We start from the raw sequence: 23,512 nt of genomic DNA, 5'->3' as shown, positions 1-23,512 counted from the left end.
AATTTTAATTGAATCGGTGGGCTTTATCGGGCTGTCAGTGAGGCAGCCGCGTAAATCGTGATCGACGTTTGCGCGACAAGCAGACGCTAATTAACAAATCCGGAACCCGGTGTTAACTGATAAGAAACGAGATAGCAGTCGGAGAAGAGGCCACGGGGCAGAGCCACCTTGAAGCCTTATTTTTCTGAGTGGCGTTTCCTGCCCGCCAGTTTCATCGGGCCTTTGTCGTGCCGAACGCTTTTGTCGTGGCGTCGCTAATCGCCACCTTTTTGTACGCCAATCAAGCTTGGATTACCACGATCCTCTCACCTTGACCCGTTATCTTTTTCTCCTTTTCCTTCTTTCTTTCCTCGTGGCAACCCTCGGGTGCCAGAGGACACGAGGCTTGGGAGCTTGCAAGGGTACCGTCTCTGCTGCCGCCATCCTGTGATCGGGGATAAGGTAAATGTGACGGTGAATGGACACGTCACGATTAGTGCACACTGGTGCACGTGTATTAAATATTACGTGTAACTTTTGGTTCGATAAGTGTTAATAATTTTCTGAAATAACCGCTGCTTGAACATACAAAATGTACTTATTTCGGTAGAAAATTCGATTCTTAGCTTTTGGTTTTTACTATTTCTTCCTATGTTTATAGATACATGTGACGAACAGTGTGTGGAAGTTAGTCGAAAATTATTTGTAAAGGATGACTGTTATCTTTTTTCATTTAATTTTCGAGCAAATATTCGAATCATTTATGTTTTCTCTTCGGTTTAGTTATACGTTTGTTTGACAAAATTGCGTGGAAATTATTTGAAACTTATTTGTAAAGGATGATTGCTATATCTTTTTATTTAATTTTCGCAAAAGTATCCAATTAGTGCACCAGTTATCATCCCGCACATTTTAATTGCAAAAAAGACACGTGATGGTTTCGCAAAGCTTCGGAGAAAATCGCGACACCGCGGCAATTAGGATTCCCTGTAGAGATTTTTAATTGCGTAACTCGCGATTTCTCGCGATTTCTTCCTCCCACATTTTGCCAGTCGTTCGTGCACCTTATCGCGGAAGGTCGAGTATTCCTCGCGATTATAGGATTTACTTTAGTTCCGCTTACCAGTTTGTATCTCGTTGGGAAGCGGAAGACGAAGATGAGTTTGTCCACGGCGATCACCAACGGAATTGCTATGAGGTTTCGAAGGGATCGTGAGATCGCCAGGGTTATCGTTGCCATTACGGTACCACCTAGAATCGGCCTGATGAAAATTGGCGAGAAAAGAAAACAGAAAAATTAAAAGGGAAAAGGAAAAGAAATTAATCGAAGCGATTATTATGATATTTTTTTAAAACTGGGATCGAGCGTGTTTTGCGTATTGTAAATTTCGTAGAAACAAAGTGGGTAGTAAATAAATATCCTAAATAATATGGAAATTAGGTGATAAAAAATATAGCAAATATAGTACATATATATAGTACATATATAATTGGTAAATAATTGGTAAATAATTATTGCAAATGATATGGGAGTAATGTAGGAAAAAATATAGAAAATTAAATGGAAATTGCGTGCTAAGCAATAGTAAATGAAATGAAAGTTATTAGTAAAGAAATATAGTAAATAAAATTCACAGGTTCAATGTAACTATTAATACAACAAAAATACGATAATTAAAGTAAAATAATAATCATAAAAATATGAAACTGCGATGCAAAAGAAGTTTTAAAATGCAGTCGAATAATTAGACTTGTTAGTTGAACTTGAATAAAAATTTGTTGACAAAATTAAAAAGCGGAATGCCATTTGCAAATTTTTTTAGATTCCATTGTACATTCTCTGGGACATACTAAACGTGTCAGTAATTACGAAAATGGTCCAAGTCGAGAAATATTAAAAATCTCGTGCTCCAAATATATCAGAAATTAGAAAGTTTAATTTCAAAAAAGCCTCGAACTCGACTAGACGATTCAATTTTTCAATTCTATTTCGTCAACAATAATTTTACAGTATAGTACTACAAAATAAACGATAAATCCATTTCTTTCGAATATTTTACTCCAACCACTTTCACGATTATTCTCACATGGATCCAAATCAAAACTCGAATAATTCGATAAACAATTTCTTTTTTCCTCGAATATATGGCGTCCATTCTTAATTTTTAACGATGAAAATTTTGACGAGGAAAAGGAAATTCGAGCAGACGATTGCGCAGACGGTTCAGGAGCAAAAATACTGTCACAGTTTCTCGCGTTCAACGCGTAATCTCGAAATACACGTTAAAACAAAATAAACTGCAATCGTTCACGCGTATCTGCTATTGTTAATACCCTGACATCAACCTTAAGACAATTTTCCTTCACTCTTTTATTGGCTCGCGGCACGAGGTGGCCACTATCTTTTAAAAGCGTTGGCGAAGGGATTAGCATAGGAAATGAAAACATCTGAGACGATTAGCGAACTATTCTCGTCGCATCTTAAGCAGTGTTTCCCAGCTAGTCGATAGTGACACGAGTTTCCTTCATAACACGCGTGTAATTGGTTTCTTCAACACCAGAATTACCAACTTTTAAACGCACTTGCATAGGTAATACAGACTTTCAGCGATATGAACAGGATATGTAAATCTATGTCATTATTCTTCTCTTGGTTGAGAGATCGGTACGCAGATCGACCTTCGCGATGTTTTTTTTTTTTAAAAAGAACACGAATCGTGATCTTACCAAAGTTGATAGTTGAAGAGGTGATCGAAGAGGATCCAGCTGCCTCTCCAATACATATTGCAGGCGATACCGAAGACGTAAGTGTAGAAAATTTGCACGCACTTGCAAACCACCTTACTCGAGCACGTGTTCCGCTTTGCCACGCCGATCGCAAAAGTGTGCAGAAAATTCTTCGATGCCGCGAAACCCGTGTGTATCAGGAAACCCAAGACGAACGTGAGCCATCCAGGAAATCTTACAACATCGGACGATTTTCATCCGTTTTAATTTTTCAATTTCAATTGCAATCTTACGAAGCATCGTCGAATTTTTCGGGAAACTGATCTTCTTATCTTATTTCCTACATTCTTGGTATACCAAGCGTGATAAATATTCAGGAATAAAAAGGAAAGGAGAAATAATCTTAGTAACGGCGAGGCAGTAATGTAGTCTCCTAGATCTCTTTCCAGTATGAAACGTCAATGACTATACCTTGGTATACCAAGGATTAATCTCTCGAAGGATACCGAGACACCTGTATATAGGTGTGTCAGTATCATAATGAACATAATAATTAATTAATGCTTTTGAGCATATAGAATCTTTTCTGGAGTATTTACCTTCGACTTCCAACGATTGTATGTCCAACTATATTTTTATAGAAATGAAAAATAATTCTTTTCCCGGACTCGATAAATTCGTCCCTGAAGAAGTTCAAGAATAAATGACATCTCGAAAACGTGTCTTTAAATTCGCGTGCTCAAAGTGGGCAATAAAAATAACAAAGCCACGATTTTATATACTTTATCTAATAAGAGAAGCTGCAACTATATCGTCGACAAAGTGTGCGCAAATGAAAAAGGAATTAAAAACGAATCAACACAGTGTACGTGTCCTCAAATTTGCATGTTGAAAGTGGACAATAAAAATAACAAAGCCACGGATTTTATGTGCTTTATTTAATAAGAGAAGCTGGAAGTATATCGTAAAGAAAGTGCGTGTAAATTAAAAACGAATTAAAAATTCTTTATTTAATTTACGAATTTCTCGTATCGTTTATCAACACGGTGTTCGATAATCGAGTCTAGACGGTGCATGAACTCACATGTTTACGTAAATGTCCATCAACGTCCAGGTTCCTCTCCAAAATCCGATGGTCATAGGAGCGATTAGGGTAAACGAAAGAAAAACATCGATCACCAAGAGAATCCGTTTCCGTTTCTTCGAAGGTCCATCGAGAGCATCGATCTGACCGGGAAGAAAAATTTGGCTGACGAAAAGCACGAGACAAGAAACCTCGATGCGAAGGAATTACCTTAGAATTGTCCCGTATCTTCTCTTCGACGTTCACCTTTGACACCTTCGAATCTTTCAGCGTTTTTCTTTCGTTGATATCTTCCTTCTCAGTACTCGAATCACTGACGTAGGATTCTCTCTGATCCTCGAGTTTCAGAACGATTTCCCTCGAAGAGGTCGAGCCTCTTCTGCCGTCCGAATTTTCGAAAGGCTCGCGAGAAAATGGCGAGAAAGAGACGTTCTCCGAGGAAAGCTTGAAGGTTTTCGAAACTTTCGACTCTCCGTGATAGCTGCATTTGTCAAACAGCACGGGGATATCGTTCAAGCTTTTCGTTTTCCTCATCTTCGAGTCCGTCCGAGGATCCGATGATCGCAGGATACTCACAGGACGCGACGACCGACGCCTCGCGTCGAAACGCCGTTAACCGACGGTAATCCTCCGGTTTGAAGTAACGTACTCATAATACCGAGTATCGCTTTCGTTATCATCCACGTAAATGACACGTCTGCGCGAAATCCTGATCGTTTTCGACGCATTCTTTCACTCCTACTCCGCGACCCAGCTGCGGATAGACTTGGACGGATCTGATTCTGATCTATCCGGTATGCGACCGGATAAAATTATCGTAATCTCATACATATCGAGCTATCTTTTCTTATCGCGTGCTGCTGCAGATTCATCAGGGTGGAAAGAAAATCTGCCCCTTTCATTCTATTTCTGCGCTACAACGAGCTTAACTCGCCGTTGACTCTCGTCGGACGTAGGAATTATACAAGACACTTGTGGTAAGAGCAAAATTACATATAACGTGTTTTAACGTCATATAATTAGAAAACTTTTATACAATTTTGTCGTGAATGGGATAATGGTTAACCAATATTAAATACGTTTCCAATATATTTTTCAGAATCGAATCATAGCTATGGGGTCAATTATTTAATGCATTCGAAATAGCTAATCTGCGATAAAATTATTACTTTTGTACATACTATCGTTCTTCAATAAACTTATTAGAGTTAAAAAGAAATCTGGCTATTTCTGTGTATTTAATTATTTGAGAGATTAGGAGTAGACAATTCGCCATTTTCCTTCGATCTGCGATAGAGATCGCGATGAAATTATTATAACCTCTGTTTCACTCTATTTTTTCTTTCGTTCCTCCATACATTCGTAATACTCGAAAGCAAAGAAATATGCCGGATAATTGGTTCATGAAGTGTAATTTGAAAGACAAACTTGGATAACATATTACTGCAATTTATAAGCAAATATAAACTATAAAATAGAATACACGCATATAGCATATGTAATATACACATCTAACTGTGTCTCCATTACTTAAACATCATCGAACCAGTAAAACAGATTGAAAATCGAGTATTACCCGATAACATCTCAAACATCGACGTGTCCGCACGTCAGCATCCTCCATAATTTGTTACCTTTCCTTAAAGAATTGTCAAGCAACGTACTTCGCGTGAAATTCATGCTCGGAATTCTACTGTATTTAACCGTTTCGTATTTAATCGATTCAGAGTAGACAATTGGCCATTTTTCTTCGACCTGCGATCAAATGATGCGTCGTCAGATCACCAGCTCGCGCGTGACCAAGACAGATACGTCAAAGACGACTGACGAGCTGAAGATCTGTCGTCCGGAGGATAATCTCGTGGATGAAAACACGAGAAAGATGTTAGAAAGGTGTTCGCGAGTGTTATTTCGTACGGGTGTAGACGATAACGGGCCCCGGTGTGGGGCAATTAGTGTTACGCCCGGAAATCCAGTCGGCCTTCCGAAAATTCGTTTCTCGGCGACGCGTCACGAGACGCGGGCACCTTGAGAAAATTTTCCAGATTTAGCGCGGACTGTAACCACTTTGGGTACTTTATTCATTACTGCAAGAAAACAAACGGGTACCATGTTGCGACACGTCGAGCCAGCTACGGTACAAACGTCTCAGTGCCGGGTATAATGAACTTGCGAGGCAAGTTAACGCGGAGCGTCAACATCTAAGCACTGTGCACACTGCGTTTATGCCAGCGTCTTTCCATCGCGCTTCCTCAGGCGCCACTGATAAAGTTAATTGCGGCGCCCACGGGACTCGATAATTGCATCCCGAATATCGCTGTTAATCGTTTAGCTGCACTCGCGCGAATAGCCCGCGAATCGCAGACGAACCACGTGTGTTTGTCCCGCTACTTACGATTAGACGCGGCGCTCGTCGTCGGCGATTCAAGGTGATTCGAGTGATGATCGCAGAGTTAATAAAAGCGTATATAGACATATCGCGTAATAAATGGCTCTCGAACCGTGTATTAGGCTCTTCTCTAATCTTGCGGTCTTCGTAGCCAATTTTAATCGATTGCAACCTACGTTTTGTCTACTTTCCTCCTTTCCCCCCTTTCCACGTCTCAATTGTGATTTTGGAAGGTGGACGTCCATATTTTGAATTTTTCTTTTGGTCGTAGATGGTGGGTGGTTTTGGGATTACCAGGTTATCGATTTGTTGGATCAGTAAATGAGGGAAATTTTGTAGAGGCTCGGATTTATCGTAACTATAGTCGATCTGGAGTCTTGCAGCCTTCATTGCCGATTGTTAACCAATTTTAATCGAAGTTTAGTTTTCTTTCATCCTTTTTCCGAATTTGCACGTCCCAATTGTGATTTTGGAAGGTGGACGTCCATATTTTGAATTTTTCTTTTGGTCGCAGATGGTGGGTGGTTTTGGGATTACCAGGTTACCGATTTGCTGGATCAGTAAATGAGGGAAATTTTGTAGAGGCTCGGATTTATCGTAACTATAGTCGATCTGGAGTCTTGCAGCCTTCATTGCCGATTGTTAACCGATTTTAATCGAAGTTTAGTTTTTTTTTCATCCTTTTTCCGAATTTGCACGTCCCAATTGTGATTTTGGAAGGTGGACGTCCATGTTTTGAATTTTTCTTTTGGTCGTAGATGGTGGGTGGTTTTGGGATTACCAGGTTACCGATTTGCTGGATCAGTAAATGAGGGAAATTTTGTAGAGGCTCGGATTTATCGTAACTATAGTCGATCTGGAGTCTTGCAGCCTTCATTGCCGATTGTTAACCGATTTTAATCGAAGTTTAGTTTTTTTTTCATCCTTTTTCCGAATTTGCACGTCCCAATTGTGATTTTGGAAGGTGGACGTCGATGTTTTGAATTTTTCTTTTGGATATAGACAGTGGACGGTTTTGGGATTGTGTGGTTTTCGATTTGCTGTATTTCGAGGGTGGTTTATAGTAGTAAATTAAGGAAATTTTGTAGTCTTCTGGTTAATTACCGATTTCAATTGATTCGTCGTCTTGCTTTTCTTTTCTTCGCGATTTTGGGAGACACGCGTTGAGAAATTAATAGACGCAAAAGGGGAGCGTGGTTTGGTACAGATTTCAAATAACACTTCATCTCGTTTTAATTTCATAGCCAAGCGAAAGACAGTTGTCAACGATTAAAGTTAAAAGTGGTCAATTTAGTAAACTTCAGACCAGTGAGCACGAACCTATGTCACACGTGTCGAATCAGAATTATTTATTCTTACCTTTTTAACAAATAAATATATTAAAAAGGACCTAGTTCGATGTTTAACGCACGCGTGTGAATCGGGAGAGCAATTTACAGGAATAAATGAAATAAATTCTGTATAGGTTTCAATTTATTGTAATTATATTACATCGACAGATGTACACCGCCATCGGAAAGCTCTGTCCTTATAAAAAAAAACATAACAAAGCTTGGTCGCGTAGCAAGCAAGATATCGATAAATTAGGAAGCGAAACTAGCGGGCCGTTAAATACAGTCGTTCTTTCGTTTTGTACGTCGAATATGAACTCGTGATCCTTTTGTGCGTATCCAAAAGTGTGTCGTTCTCGTTCGAAAAATGGGAAAAAAGACAGAGAGGAAAAAAAAAGAAAAAATAAACGAAAAGAAAATGAAGACACCGCCTCAGGCTCGAGGTATCGGTAACTTCGTCATTCGACTTGGGTTATTACACGCGAGATACGTCTCAGCATTCCTCTTTCTACCCTATTCTTTCGTCTCCTCGTGATCCTTCGTTTCTCCGGCAGAGAAACTGAAGCAGAGTGGAAAAACGAAACGAAACAACGGAAAGAAGAAGAATTCGTTACCATATCGGTGATAATATAATCGTATTACAATAATTATTCTGTTTCTCTTTGTCGTTCGAATTAGCACCAATGACTATGGCGTTCGCGATCACGCTGAAGTATCGGTCAGTGGACGTGTTTCGTTTTCCGATCTCCTACACTGTCGTGTTATAAACGCAACGTATAAAAAATAAAGTCGAACAAGTATGTATATATTCTTATATTTCTCCCCTTTCGTTACGTGCTAACGCAAAAATCGCGAAACTGAAAGGTTCTACAAGTACGTTCAATATTATATCGCCACCCCGTCTCGTTTCGCGTTATCTGAGAGTGCACAATGCAAGCGATTCGTTATATCGTTATAATAATCGTAAATAGAATTTAATCGTCAACGTTTTCTCGCGCATTCCATGTCACATTAATCCTTCCTTCTCGCACTCACACATTCTCGCACGCGCACGCTCATCATTCTCATCGTCATCATCCCGATCGTGTGTAGAGTAAAACGGAAAAAAGAAGATGGAGGGAGGTGAAGGGGTGGTGTAAAGTAGAAGGATCAAGGGTAAATTAACGATTATCAACGAAACGATATCTACAATGTGTACGTATAAATACAAACGCGGTAATGTTACATGGAATGTCGGGCTAAACAGATCGGGGACCGGAAACAGATCCGTCGATTACAGTGTATGCAAACAGTGCAATCGAGGCCGAGTTACATTCTCGTGGACATAGTTCTCGCCTGAAATGTCGACTCTTCGTGGTTTCTGGGACAAGGGTATTATGCAAATATTGCACCAACATCACAATTATACGGAACGATGGGTAAACGGATTCTAGGGGTCGTACCGTGCGACGATCGTTTGGTCCGTAACGCGTGCCTTATGCACAAGTACAAACGTTCTCCGTAACGTTTTATATGTCTATACAACGTAATATCGTGTCTAAGGTAACGTTAACGTAAGAAAAGAACGGATCTGTTGTTATCGATTGCTCGACAGGATCGACAGATCGGCGTGCGACAGACTAGTTAAGTAGGTGCGCAGATCCTGCGCGATCTCGCGCTTCCGTTTCGCGCGACTCCTCTGGATGTTCCGGTTGAACGTTCTTCTGCCTCCGGCGAAGTCGATGAGTCCGAGGTTAGGCTTCTTTATCGTTAGATCGGCGGCGGCCCGTTCGGATAGACCACCATCGGCGTGAAGCTTCTGGCGAGATTGTTGGACAGCATGCAGCTGTAGTCTTCTTCGGCGGACGGCATCAGAGAGGCGACGCCGAGGAACAGCAGCATCAGAGCCTGGATCGGCAAGGAAACGCGCAACACTCGCCCCAGGAAACGGTATCCCCGAGACAATACCGTGCGTTCGCCGTCGTCACCACTGAAACACGCGTGCAAACGTCCCGTTCTAAGTACCTTCGTTATGGTCTTTGTTCCGATGGAACAATGTACTTTATTCGAACAGCAGAGGAGATATTGCAAGTTCAATCTGTCCGAGCTAACGTTCTCCGATTTTTGCCTTTTGCATCGAGACACTGACGCAGGCATGCCAGCGTTATCGGTCAATAATTTGGAATCGCTTTCTCGCACGCATTTGCATCGAATTTTTATTTTTCTATCATTCGAGGTATCCACTACGATTTTTCCGATTTCTCTGTGTCGGTTTTTAATTTTTCCCGATACTGATATCGACTACGATTCTTTTAACGACTCTTCTGCATTAAATTTTAATTTTTTCCGATTCGAGATATCGACTATGATTCTTTCGACTTCTCTGCACCGAATTTTAATTTTTCCCGATATTAGTACCGACTACGATTTTTCTACCGATTCTTCTGTACCGAATTTTTATTCTTCAGCCATTCGAGGTATCTACTACGATTTTTCCGATTTCTCTGCACCGGATTTTAATTTTTCCCGATTCGAGATATTGACTATGATTCTTTCGACTTTTCTGCAACGAATTTTAATTTTTCCCGATACTAGTATCGACTACGATTTTTCTACCGATTCTTCTGAACCGAATTTTTATTCTTCAGCCATTCGAGGTATCCACTACGATTTTTCCAATTTCTCTGCACCGGATTTTAATTTTTCCCGATACTGATATCGACTACGATTCTTTTAACGATTCTTCTGCACCGAATTTTTATTTTTTCCGATTCGAGATATCGACTATGACGACTCTTCCGACTTCTTTGCAACGAATTTTAATTTTTCCCGATACCAGTATCGACTACGATTTTTCTACCGATTCTTCTGTACCGAATTTTTATTCTCCAGCCATTCGAGGTATCCACTACGATTTTTCCGATTTCTCTGCACCGGATTTTAATTTTTCCCGATACTGATATCGACTACGATTCTTTTAACGATTCTTCTGCATCGAATTTTAATTTTTTCCGATTCGAGATATCGACTATGATTCTTTCGGACTTCTCTGCGCCGAATTTTAATTTTTCCCGATATTAGTACCGACTACGATTTTTCTACCGATTCTTCTGTACCGAATTTTTATTCTTCAGCCATTCGAGGTATCTACTACGATTTTTCCGATTTCTCTGTACCGGATTTTAATTTTTCCCGATACTGATATCGACTACGATTCTTTTACCAACTCTTCTGCACCGAATTTTTATTTTTTCCGATTCGAGATATCGACTATGATTCCTTCGACTTCTCTGCACCGAATTTTAATTTTTCCCGATACTGATATCGACTACGATTCTTTTACCAACTCTTCTGCACCGAATTTTTATTTTTTCCGATTCGAGATATCGACTATGATTCTTTCGACTTTTCTGCAATGAATTTTAATTTTTCCCGATACCAGAATCGACTACGATTTTTCTACCGATTCTTCTGTACCGAATTTTTATTCCTCAGCCATTCGAGATATCGACTACGATTCTTCTAAAGACTCTTCTGCATTAAATTTTAATTTTTTCCGATTCGAGATATCGACTACGATTCTTCCGACTTTTCCTTGTCGAATTTTTATTTCTCCCGCTTAATTTCTCTTTCTTCGTCTTTTATGCGATTCCAAATTTTCGATCGATCGTTGCAAATCGTTCAAAGACCTCGGAAAATTTACGTGATCATGGACTATAGGTCTATTTACGTGGAAACCGTGTTGGGTAAATGTTGCTCGGAACTTGAAACGAAAAATGAAGAAACATACTCTGTGCCAGGTGCGTCGGTGGGCTGAACGGTTCCAGAGGCAGCTTCGTCGAGCAGCTACAATACAGTAAAAGAGAAAACACAAACAATAAGGTACTGTGCGTGTGAATGCTACTGTTACAGAGCCACGGAGAAATAAAGTTCCAACGGGAACCAGCGTTTAAAATTCATTCGTCTAAACTGACCATCCTTCTCTAGATTCTTAAACTCGCGTTCCATCTTTTCACCCCATATTTTTCTACAAATACAACATAGAGAACGGTACTCTTAAACAACTCATGCAAAACGCTTTGAAACGGTTCCTGCCATTCGAGTATTCCATATTCATTGGATCTTTATTACACTCCGTGCCTCGTGTTTAAAGTATCGACGAACGTGATCCTACGACGTAAGTGCATAGATCTACAATGAGGACTATAACATTTAAGAAGCGAGAATCATGGAGTTGCAGCGAGTAGCTTCGGAGCGTTCCCTGGAAATTTCGTACAAGCTATTGCTCTCTTACGGGGAATCGATATGGAGGATTTCGGGTGGAACTTTGCTCCGTTTCGAGTAATTACATCGAGAAAATTATGCGGGAAGGACGGGTCGGGGCTTACATCGTGAGAGAGGGAAGCGAGAGAAGACGTCGTGGCTGCTAGGCCGACGTCTCGTGGGTCCATTCCTAGGGCTGCTCCTAGTTTCAAGGCATATATCCCGGTCAGCCTGCGAAGGGACTGCAATCTGAGCCGCAGTTCCTGTAGGCGTGGTCTGGTTTCGCCTTTCTCGTCCAGCAACTGGTTCGCTGACTCCTGGAGCGACAGGACTCGAGGCTCGCACCTCTCCAGGTCGCTCCTCAGTTCCCTGAAAGGACACGTGTCTTTAGTCTTGCTGAGATTTGAAATTAAAATGTAGAAACTACGTAAAGAGATGTAGAAATGTAAGTAGAAATATAATGAAATGCAGAAACTATGTAAATTAAATTAAAATGTAGAAACTATTGTGGTAGAAGTTATTATACTGTAATAATTTAATTAAATAATTTTTAATATTATAACTTCTATATAACTATAGAAGTTAACCCTTTGCACTCGAGAGACGCCTCAGTCTCCATTTAATTAGATTGTAAGGATCGATGTTAATTAATATATCAAATTCAAAATTACCTAACGATGCGTGCAATGTCGAAGTAAAATAATTCTACGTCTTAATTTGCATTCGATTTCTTATTTGCCATTTTAAAAATATCCTTGATTTTATATGACAGAACGTCTTCGAATTATTATTTCTCGATAACAAAAGATCGTCGAATGCAAAGGGTTAACTTCTATATAACTATAGAAGTTAATAAATAGAAATTATGGGGTACGTCGCTTATCGTGTAAGACACAGCCTTCTATTCGTCCCAAAACACGCAATACTGTTCGTCTACATTGTACATATTTTTTAAGTAGGATTGTACAAAGATAGCGGTTATATGAAAAGCTAGGTCCCTTGGTTTTCCTAATTTTCTTTAAAACTACCAATTCCAATTTTTCCAATTTAACATACGTTTAATCCGCCTAGAAATTCGATACAATAATATATATAAATAAGAAAGAACCAAAACTTACAACAGGGTTACAAATGAAAATTTAGACTATGAGATAATAGATAATAGATATAATCTACCGCGTCTAAGAAATATCTTATATCAGAATACGTGTTTGCCTATGTATAGAAAGGCACGAAAACTATACCTTTAAAACTACCCTTACCCTCACGGACTTCGAAAAATATTGTATACCCATAATTCACTTTCACTGGCTTTCTCTTTTATGACTCTTTTCTATTCAGGGTTCTTAAGCCTATGATACTATGTATATTTATTAATCCTTACTCTAGGACCGAAGTTCCGATGGCTGTGCCATAATCAATGGAGAATGAATGGTCTCACGTGGAGCCATTTTAAGAAATGAAATCCTGTAGACTTCAAAATTTTCTGGGCCCTATTCACAAACCACGGCTGTGATCCGTGATATTCATGTTTAGCCCGATTTCCTTAATAATAGGATTTGTACAGCAGGTACTTGCATATACAGTGAAGTAACGATATAAAACAAGTAAGAGGAAAGGTTTTGGTGTGCCAGCTGTTTCGATGCCTGAGAATAAGAACTGAGAATGTAAAGAAAGAGGGTCCTTTGCCTTGTAACTCGCTATGGTTCTGTCACAGTGACTAAGTGGGACATGTGGTTTTCGTCCACTATCGTTGCCCTCCGACAAGTTTCAATATTTCTTCTTGAATAGGATGCATGAAACGATCGTCAGTCCCTTAGACTGTAATAGCGTGTCTTTCGTGCTAAACCCCATGAAAACTAAAATTATATCGAACGTATTTTTCTGAGCGAAAAATTTGCATAAATCCGAAGAATTTGTAGAATTTTATCGCGAAGGAGTTACAGTTTACAGACGAACTTTTGTCATTTGCGTTCGGATAATACGTCGGTGATATTTTATACTAGAATCTGCGTACCTGTGTCGTTATAGTATATTAAAATAATACTACAACGGTATATATAAAGCTGTAATAGAATCGTAATGTTACAGAAATTCTATAGTATCCTATAATTCCGTATTGTTATAGTAATATCGTAATACTATAACGGTACTACAATAGTACCCTAACAATACCATACTAACGCTATTGCAGCACTAAAAAGTAATACTATAGTAACGCTGTGATAGTAGTAGCGCTATGGTAAAAAATAAGGGGTATTAACCCTTTGCAATCGGTGATTACTTTTGTTACAGAAAAATAGTAATTTGAAGACTGTCTGCTGTAACGTCGAGGATATTTTTGAAACGGTAAATAAGGAATCGAGTATAAATTAACGCTTAAAATTATTTTATTTTGACGTTCCACGCAAGCTTAGGTTATTTTAGATTTGACATCTTAATCAACACGGATCTTTGGAATTTGATTAAACGGTGACTTAGGCTCACCTCTCGAGTGCAAAGGGTTAATAAACGTTAAAAAGATAATGTAGGATACCAAAAGAAATCGCGAATCGACTATTGCCAACAAAAACAAATTGTAAACCGATCGATATCTTCTAGAAGCAAATCGAAAAGTTATTCTATATAACAAAATTAAGTTGCGTGACTCCTCCAAGCAGAAAGCATAAAAGCGTGGTCTTTGACAACCAAAACAGAGTGCTTAGAAATCGGTTGTGACCAGCACAAGAGTGAGTCGCTTGGTGTTGGAAAGAGAGTTTTAAAAGAGTGCATCTTTGTGCGTTTTCGTTTCGATATCTTGGTGTTCTTTTCCTGAGTCAAATCAGTTTACGAGTTTTGAGTTTGTGTTATCGCGTTCTTGTTCTTTCGACAAGTTTCGGTGTCTCGAGACCAGTATTCGCCATCCTACAATAATAAACGTTAAAAAGAAATGGAGAAGAAAAGTACCTGAATTTATTATACTTGGCTGTCATGATCTCCGTCGACTCGGTCAGATCGACCGGCTCGCTGGCTCGTATACTGCATTCAGTTTTCTCCAGCCAGATGAGCAACTCCTCTATAATACGATGGAATTGCTGGTTCGACATCAACGCCACTTGCAGTTGTTCTTGCCACTGTGCAGCCGTGCTGCACACTTTGTCCCATCTCGTATTCGCGACCGTCAGTCTGTCCCTCAGCTGAGTAGCCCTGCACAGGTCCTCCGTGTGGTCGGCCAAATGAGCACCCACGGTGTTCAAGCTGACCAGGATGCTCCTATGGCAGTCCAGATCCAGCACGAACTCCCTGTGATCGTGTATAATGTCCTCCAACTGCTCTATGTTACTCGGTGGCGAATGCTGTTCGCTCTGGGTGCCTTCGGCGAACTCCAGCCACATCTCCAGCCTCCACAGGTCGTTCTCCAGCTGAGCCCAGTTGCGACGCGAGCACAGTGGACAGGTTAGTCTTCCATTGTCGCTGTAACGAACGAGATTTCACATTTTCCGTTCCCGAGATTCCCTTAGACCAAGTTTCCAACAGCATGCTGATCGCCGGCGCGCAGAATTCGCTACGAGAGAAGCGGGTAAGGGAGAAACGGAGATCGCTAACGACTGTTAACGAGAAACTATTAGTACGTAAGAACACTCACTTATTGCTAGGAGAGAGGTGCAATCGCTGGAGTTAGTCGCGTGAAAAATTCGAGGTTTAACGTCGACTGGATGATTTCGGTGAGACAGCGTCTCGTCGTGCTAACGGTTAGTCAAACAAACAATTACGACTGTTAGGTACAAGGTTCTACCTGAGTTCTCTGATCTGTTGTTCACGCGTTCTCGCTAGTATCAGGAGATTCTCGTATCTGGTCGACAGCGCTGCTACCTCGGGCGCCTTGGCAGCCTGAGGGCTCAGTTTTCCGCCTTCTATCAGCAATCCGTGCAAATGGCGGACGAGTTCTATCGTCGATTGACAGCTTCCTATCAGTTTGCTCTGTCGAACGAATGGTTGGGTTTTAATTCCGGAATTTCTTAATTATTTAACACGTTAAACGCCAAGCGAGGCTTGAACGGAAAAGTCTAGCGTCGGTCCCTAGGAACTGTCATGGCGTTCAACGTGTCAACGATATGAAAAACTTACTATGTTCTTTGCAGCCGCGTTTAATCCAGGTCCAGCGACAGGATCCGGGGTAATGGCCGCCTCCAACGTGTCCAAAGCGACGCTGCACTCGTTGAGAGCAGCTTCCAGTTCCATCAGATACGCGTCGCTCGATGTCATCCTTAACAGCTTCGGCAAAGTGTCCACTTGGACAGCGGTGTCCTGTTCGAACTTGAGAGTCTCTACCTGCACAGCCTCGTCAACCTCGAGCTTCTCCTGTCCCTCGATCTCCGCTCTCAACGAGGCAACTCTCTTCTTGATGTCCTTCCATAGCAGCTGATACTCGTCCACCAGTTCTTGGATAGTCGCCACGTCATCCGGATGACATTCTTGCATAACCTTCAACGCCAACTCGTCAGCCTTCTGCAACGTGATGTTCTGAGTACGAAGTTCCTCCTCGATCTCGTTGAGCTGCTGTAGCCTGCGACGTATCGAGGCCTTCTGCTCAGGCGTGGCCAGGTGTTGCGTTCTGGTCAATCGAACGTCTACTTGCGTCAACCCGACGACCGCCGCGCCGTGTACCGTGATGAAGTCTCGATAATTCTTTTGTCCTTGCTGGAGAGCCAATAGAACGGCGTTCGCTCTGGGTTTCAACGTCTGCCATTTATCGATAAGTCGTCTAGTGGCGCTGATAAGCATCTTCAGATTATCTGGTTCCATGCCTGTTCTAGCCAAACGACCAAAGTTCTGCTCTATTATCTTGATCACCGGCTCGTGCGACTCGATATCTTCGGAAATACTTCTCGCTCTCTCGATAGCATTCTTTGACTCTTCCTTCGAGATCTCGTCCAGGTTGTTCTCCAATTCCGAGAGCGCCCTGTCCGTCTCCTCCAGCCAATTTTCGTGCTCGCCCCTGATTCTCTCCAGTTCCTGCAGAATCTTCCAGGCCAGGATGATCTTGCCTTTCTTCTCGCCAGATTTCACGCAAGTAGTCGTCCATCTGCGCTCTAGGCCCTCCATTCCGTCAGGATCTCGCAGAGGTTCAACACCTCGCCGATATTCCCGCTTTCAGCTTCGATGGACTTCTGAAGCTGCTCGTGATCCGCGAGCTTCTTGTCGATGCAGCTCTGCTCGATCGTCTCGATCACGAACGTCTCCGAGAGTTGAGCCTCGACGCTGGCCAGCCAGGTCCTCAACTCGTTTATCCTCTTCTCCAACGTGCTCATGGTTTTCATCAGATCCACCCGCTTGCTAGCCCTGGCTATACGCGTGACCAGCAATCGATTCCATCTCTCGTTCAATTCGTCCAGGGAACGCTGCAGCGCCATGTTTTCCTCTTCCTCGGCTACGTCTATCAGATCTTGGCCAGTGTTCTGCACCCATAGCAGCTCGCGCTGTTTCAACGCGATTTCCGCCTGCAGCTCGCACTCCAGTCTCTTGAAAGTCACCTCGGGCTCGTTCGGTGCCATCGAGTCGCAGTCTTGGATTCTGCTCTCCGTTTCTTCTATCCACCTGAGTAATCTGTTCAGTCTGTCCCTGCAGCGATCGTAGAGACCGCAACGTTCGTCCAGTCTGCAGATCAGCAACGCTGCCTGGTGTTCCAGGTCTCCGTGCTGCTGGCACAGTATCGTTCGTTGCTGATTCAACGACTTCATGTCAGACGGGCTGAGACACTCTCTCAGTTGCTCCGTGATCACGCACAGGGACTCTATATCGGTAGTCATGCCGGACAGCCTGTGCTGTAGCCTCTGTATAGATTCCAGCTGCTCCTTCGTCCTCGACAGACTCGCAGGCTTCGCGTGGAACGCAATACTGAGAGCCTGGCTGATCTCGTCGAAAGTCGAGCTGATTCCTTTCGTCTGTTCCTTGTACTTCGCGTACAGCTTCTGTATCCGTTGAATGAAGTCTCTCCAGGTCTCCAGACTGGCCTTCAGACTGGCCAGCCTCTGAGCGTCAGCCGCGTGCTCCATGCGGATGGACACTGCCAATGCCTCGTCGCAATTGATCGACAGGCTTTCCTGTTGCTCCTGCAGAGACCTGAGTTCCGACTCGCCGTACGGTACCCTCGCCAGTATCCTTTCTATCCTCAGCAGGATGTCATCCAACCTTCGTAGATGGATGAACCTGAGATGCAACTGACCTCTTTCTCTCTCGAACGCTTTCAGCACTTCCAACACCTTGCTCTGGTCCGCCTTGTACCTGTCCCAAGCTGCCAATCTGTCGCGTACCGTCGCGAGTCTCTCCGTGATCTTAGCCAGAGTCTCGTTGTGTAGGTTGGTCAGGATGTTGAACAGCTCGGTCGTCGACAGGTTACCGGTTTCCTCCGCTCGAACCGTGCTGATGAGCTTTTGTTGATCGGTGAGCAGGTTCCGATGAATCTCGCAGAGGTTCCTGTGTTCCGACAGACCGCTGTAGTCGCCGCGTACGTCGTTGGACAGGAAGTCCTGCACGTGGAACAGGTACTCCTGCCAGAGTTTTAAAGCAGTAGCACCATCCTGCGTTTTCACCAGACGAGCGGACAAACGCTGATACTCTTGGAAGGTTTCTCTGAACACCTTCTGCCACAGTTGCAGTACTTCGACCACGGACTTTTGGGCTGATACCTCCTTCAGGCTGCGTTCCTTGATCGACTGCAGCTGCGGTTCCGTGCACGTCAGCGCGAGAAGCTGATTACGCAGGAGCTTCAGTTGCTCCCTCGACTCGCCTTGACTCACCGCGGTCAGACTCTGTGCAAACACGAAAGGATCTCGTTAACGCAACCGCCGTGTATACATCGGAAATGAAGCAAACCTTTACTCGTTCCTAGACTTATTTAGTCTAGGAGATTCCCGTACGCGGGGGTCTAAAGCCGGAAGCGAGACCTAGCACAGACTCTCGGCGTCTTCTCACCTCGATAAACGTTCAATACCGAGTCACAGTCTACCATACTCTTTCAAGCAACGTTTCTAAATATTCCATTTTTCCCAAGATTCGTTCATCCACCGAGTCTCCGGTTACGTGACCAGTCGAATGACCAGTTGCAATAGGTTTAGCGTTAAATCGATCGATCTACTCGAAAAGAGGGTTATAGCTAACGCAGCGGGCGTCGAGGCTCTCTCAGATACTCGAAAGCTTCGCGAAGGATACAGAACGGGGGTATATAGATGGACAAAGGGAGTATCTTCGACGTCCGAAGACCCCGCACCCTTATCTCGAGCACCCTTCGCTCGGTCCGGGCGTCTTTCCCCAATATCGACTCGCTTGCCGCTTTTTCTGCGACGAAATGCGTCGTCGTAGCCTCGTCCTTGGGGGATTTCCATCGACGAACGACGAATCATCGCGGAACGATTGTGGAATTCGATCGGAAACGCCGCGCCGCGTTGCTTCATCGCCGCGAGCGAAAGTTTCGAGTCGAGAGGGTGCACGGCCGGATTCAGCTGTTGCGGATTTCGTGACCGATGCAATTGCCACCCCGGCTCAAGCCCTTCGGCCTTGACACAACAAATTGTTTCGGAACTACCGCGATTAAAATATAAACGTAGCGCGTGCGAGGTAATGATCGGGGCCTGTGCCAAGCACCAATAGCACGCCGCCGGAAACTGACGGACGCGTACAACGATACGTCTCTGACGCGCCGGAGGAATCACCTTGACAGACAGCTGCATCGCGGACGCGGTTTATTTCGAAAAATTTCCAACGAATACCAGCTATTCGAGACGGGTGATCAGCCAAGGCTCTTCCGTCCGCTTCCGACCGAGTTAGCCTTGCGCGATAATAAAAATAGCCGTCAGCCGCGATATTTTGTAACGCGTGCTCTGGTGTATTTTCAATGTACTTGAAACACCGAGGGGAGGATGCTGCGGGACGTTGAGTCGTGGAAACGCTGCGAAACTTCGCTCTTCGATTTCGATCCCATCGATCCGATCGGTCTTCGATCGCGGGATAGATAGGACTAAGGTTCTGTTCTCGTCTGGTACCTTAGTTTAACCTTTTCGCTACCAGCGTCACATATATCTGACGACCTGATTTTCTTATTTGAGCCCGGCGTCACAAATATGTGACGGGTGTTCATTATCAGTTTATGATAATCGTTTGTACCAAATCGTGTCGCACACACGGGTTATGTTATAAAACAATAAAATAGATACAGGATGTTATTGGTCTGGTGACAATTACTTTTTTAACACGTTGGGTGCTACGTTAGTCCCTAGGGACTGACAGTAGACTTTTCGTTCGAACGGTGTGGATTCTAAGGACTGACTGACAGTGAACTTTCCGTTCAGGCAGTGTAAACTTTTACAATATATTAATTGTCATTGACAATTTAACCCTTGACAATGCCAGTCTTATGCACCGATGTTGATCAAACGAAAAGTTCGCTGTCAGTCCCTAGAATCCACACCGTTCAAACGAAAAATCTACTGTCAGTCCCTAGGGACAGTCCCTGAAACTTTTCGTTTGATCAACATCGGTGCGTAAGACTGGCATTGTCAAGGGTTAAATTATCAATGACAATTAATATATTGCAAAAATTTAATTCCCTCTGCTAAAGTAAATCTTTACACTTCCGTGGCTTTTCCCGACTGATCGTCTCTTGGTGATCGCCTTCTTGCCTTTCTGGCATTCCTCACCTCGTTATCTTGTTTATAATTTGTATATTTGTGCATTGGCTGTACTATTCTCACAGTCCAAACGACAAAGTGAAACAAAGTAACCTTTTGCTCATACTTTTCAGTATACTTGAGCGCTCGGCATCAAGTGTTCACTCGCTGCTGCCTGAGCGGAAAGTATAGCAAAATCGGCGCCGCACTCAACGTGTTAAAAAGGATCTGGGCATCACAAATTTATGCTACGTGTTATCAATATTTTTTAATTGGTTGCACTAAGTGGTGCCGCAAGTATATTAGCTTAGTTATACGTAAAGTCTTTATTTTCCATTTCCTTTCCAATTTTATTCATTTCCTTTTAATCAAATGTGTCATATATATGTGACAACGGGGCTACCAAAGGAATTATTTATCTATAGATCAGTGTCACTTATGTGTGCCGACTTTTAAAATTGCTAATTTCACTTAGTTAGAACGTTATAGATATATCCCACAAAAATAAACGACAATTGGTATCATATTTAGTGTCACTTATGTGTGCCGACTTTTAAAATTGCTAATTTCACTTAGTTAGAACGTTATAGATACATCCCACAAAAATAAATAATAAGACGTCTAGGCTGTGGTGACGGTTTTTCTCATAAGGCTCTGGTAGCGAAAGGGTTAAACGAAAGCTTCGTTTTATCGTAGAAGTATTCGGACGGAAGTTCCATTTCTCGTCATGGAATCTAGGATAAAAGATCCATCGTGGGATCCACAGAATCGGGGAATTATTGGGACTTTCGTATCTTTCTCGTGGTACACGATTCGCGAGAGTTCTATTTTTCCGTCGTTATAGGGAATCGTTCAGGTGAAAGTTTCGTTTTCGACGTTAGATGGAAGTCCGGATTGTTTAACGCGGTCAGTTGCACGATGGAATTTGCGAGGCTTCAGTCGCGCGTTAGGAGCGTGTTGCGCTCCCAGACGGATTCCCGAAGGCCAGAATAAGAGAGCATATGCTGTTCCTCAGCCAGTATGAAGCTTACTACTTTAGAACCCTCGATTCTCAGAAACAAGCCCCGTGGAATCCAGCCGCGACGCGCTGATTCGAGGGATCCATCGATCTCTGGTTAACACTCCAATTCGCTGGTACGATTTAATAAATTTAATCCTCGACTCGTGTAAATTCGAATATTTCTCGAGTTCGAAGTCTTTTTAAAATTTCTTACGTACAGGTGGTGAGATATTGGCACATTATGTCGCGAGAAAATTCAAATTTCTGGAGTATCTACAAGGTGGCCAGTGAAGAACTGAAAAGTTTGAAGAAGTCAATTTTTTTATTTCTTATTTTTGTATTTTCTCTTCCTGCGAGTTAGAGAATGGTAATAATACATAATAATGGAAATATCTGTTAATTGTATTTTTAAATAAAATAATAAACAATTAAATTCGTGTTTGTGAAAATTATTTTTGCTTTATGTCGTTCAGTCTTTAAGTGGACATCCTGTATATCGTACAATTGTATTTTCATTGCTCTTTCTGCTTTTTAATTACAACTTTGTAATTGCACAATATACGGAAAAGCTTTTTACATATATAGAAACATTTTATATATGAAAAATTTAATTTTTAATACTCTGTCGTTCTCTTATGAAAAAGAATTCGGGAAAAGATTGTAATCAGAGCATGAGAAAATGTTGAAACTTTGGAGATTTATTTGGCTCTATTAAAAATATTTCTCGTGTAACAAAATTATTGTATATAGAATTCACTGAGCTCTACGTGTATGCGGATTTTCATTAAAATAAAAATTTTTTGGTCTTAATTTTCTAGTAACATATTGTGCAATATTTCGTTGACACACTGTATATACAAAATTTCAGTTAATTAAAAAAGATTCGAAATATCTATAATAATCGAGTCAAGAAAATATTCGTTTTACCGCCACGCAGCCATTGCTCGCTTCTCTAGCCGCGACAGTGCCGTAACTACGCGTAAACCGACCCGTTGTGAAAATATAGACACAACGTGAGTATATATGTATCTCTATCTTGTGTTTAAAACAGTATTATCTATTCATTGTTTTGTTCTTAGTTTGGAATTTTTATGTTGTCCACATTTTAAATAATTAATAATGTATTAATTAATAATAAAGGTATTATTAGTAAAAATGAATTGCTAAAATTAATAGTAAATATTGTTTACGTAGAGTAGCTGTATCCTTCATATTATGGTATAAATAGCAAAGGAATAAAAAAAAAAATGTTATTTTAAACATGCATCAAAATATGATACATAATACGAATCCCCTTAAATAATCTCAATATACCCCTAATGCAATCCATTGATACGGCACTGATTCCTTCGAGATATTTGATCAGCGCCATCTATGATTTTGGCTCATTTGCTCGGAAAAGTGATAGGAATATAGAATAGGCAAGGAGGTCGTCGATCAGCTGGTCACGTGATAGACAAGGGCAGAGAGGGGATAGAAAAGGAAAGAATGGCCCCGGAAGTGAAAAATTATTAATTACTCAATTTTTGTAATTAATTTATGAACTTTTATAATTTCATTGCAAAGCTGAAACTTCAAGCAACATTCTTATATAATATTCGTAAAGAATTTAACTCTAAATTGTTAGTTATTAATTTTTGTTTTATGGCGTCTATGATTTCGTAACGACGGCCATTACGATCTTCCGTGAAAATAATTAATGCTAAACGAAACTGGAAGCAAAATGTGATCAAAAGTTATATGAGAAGATTCGCAAGAGCATTGTCTTTCTAATGAGTGCTTAAAGTTTCATAAATTAATTGCGTAGAGTATAGTAATTAATGAAAAACCAATGGCGTCTTCGACGATCTTCGACAACAATTCAAACACTGCATAGGACAATTATTAATAATTAATTAATTAGAGACAAATTTCTATCGAATAATATATGTGAAAGTTCTTGAAGGATCTGGCTTTACGATGCAATTATAAAAGTTCATAAATTAATCACAGATATTGAGTAATTAGTGAATTTTCCACTGCCGATTTGATTTATTAAAATATATCGGAAGCACATAACCAGAGTTAGTAAACTGACATCAGAGCCATCTATGATTTCGGACTTGAAACTTAAGT

General features: G+C 41.6%; 2 protein-coding genes across 2 annotated transcripts in view; both read right to left on the bottom strand.

The window, feature by feature from the left end:
- Positions 1-280: 280 nt before the first annotated feature.
- LOC108555008 (uncharacterized) lies at positions 281-4,324 on the bottom strand. Its single transcript, XM_017910482.1, has 5 exons — positions 4,001-4,324; positions 3,791-3,933; positions 2,707-2,940; positions 1,103-1,241; positions 281-424 (listed from the first exon to the last, which is right to left on the bottom strand). The coding sequence occupies exons 1-5, from the start codon at positions 4,322-4,324 to the stop codon at positions 281-283; spliced, it is 984 nt and encodes a 327-aa protein (XP_017765971.1).
- Positions 4,325-8,256: 3,932 nt separating this feature from the next.
- Positions 8,257-23,512, bottom strand: part of LOC108555007 (titin-like) — a 66,234-nt gene continuing 50,978 nt past the window's right edge. Inside the window, 7 exon segments of the mRNA XM_017910481.1 lie at positions 8,257-9,479; positions 11,280-11,335; positions 11,878-12,121; positions 14,699-15,205; positions 15,528-15,712; positions 15,860-16,840; positions 16,843-18,543. Coding sequence (XP_017765970.1) covers positions 9,260-9,479; positions 11,280-11,335; positions 11,878-12,121; positions 14,699-15,205; positions 15,528-15,712; positions 15,860-16,840; positions 16,843-18,543 — 3,894 coding nt within the window. The 3' untranslated portion in view covers positions 8,257-9,259.

The sequence above is a fragment of the Eufriesea mexicana genome, unplaced genomic scaffold (assembly GCF_001483705.2).
Source record: "Eufriesea mexicana isolate 0111107269 unplaced genomic scaffold, ASM148370v2 scaffold106, whole genome shotgun sequence".
NCBI classification, from domain to species: Eukaryota; Metazoa; Arthropoda; class Insecta; order Hymenoptera; family Apidae; genus Eufriesea; species Eufriesea mexicana.
This window is presented reverse-complemented; position numbering and strand designations above follow the sequence as displayed.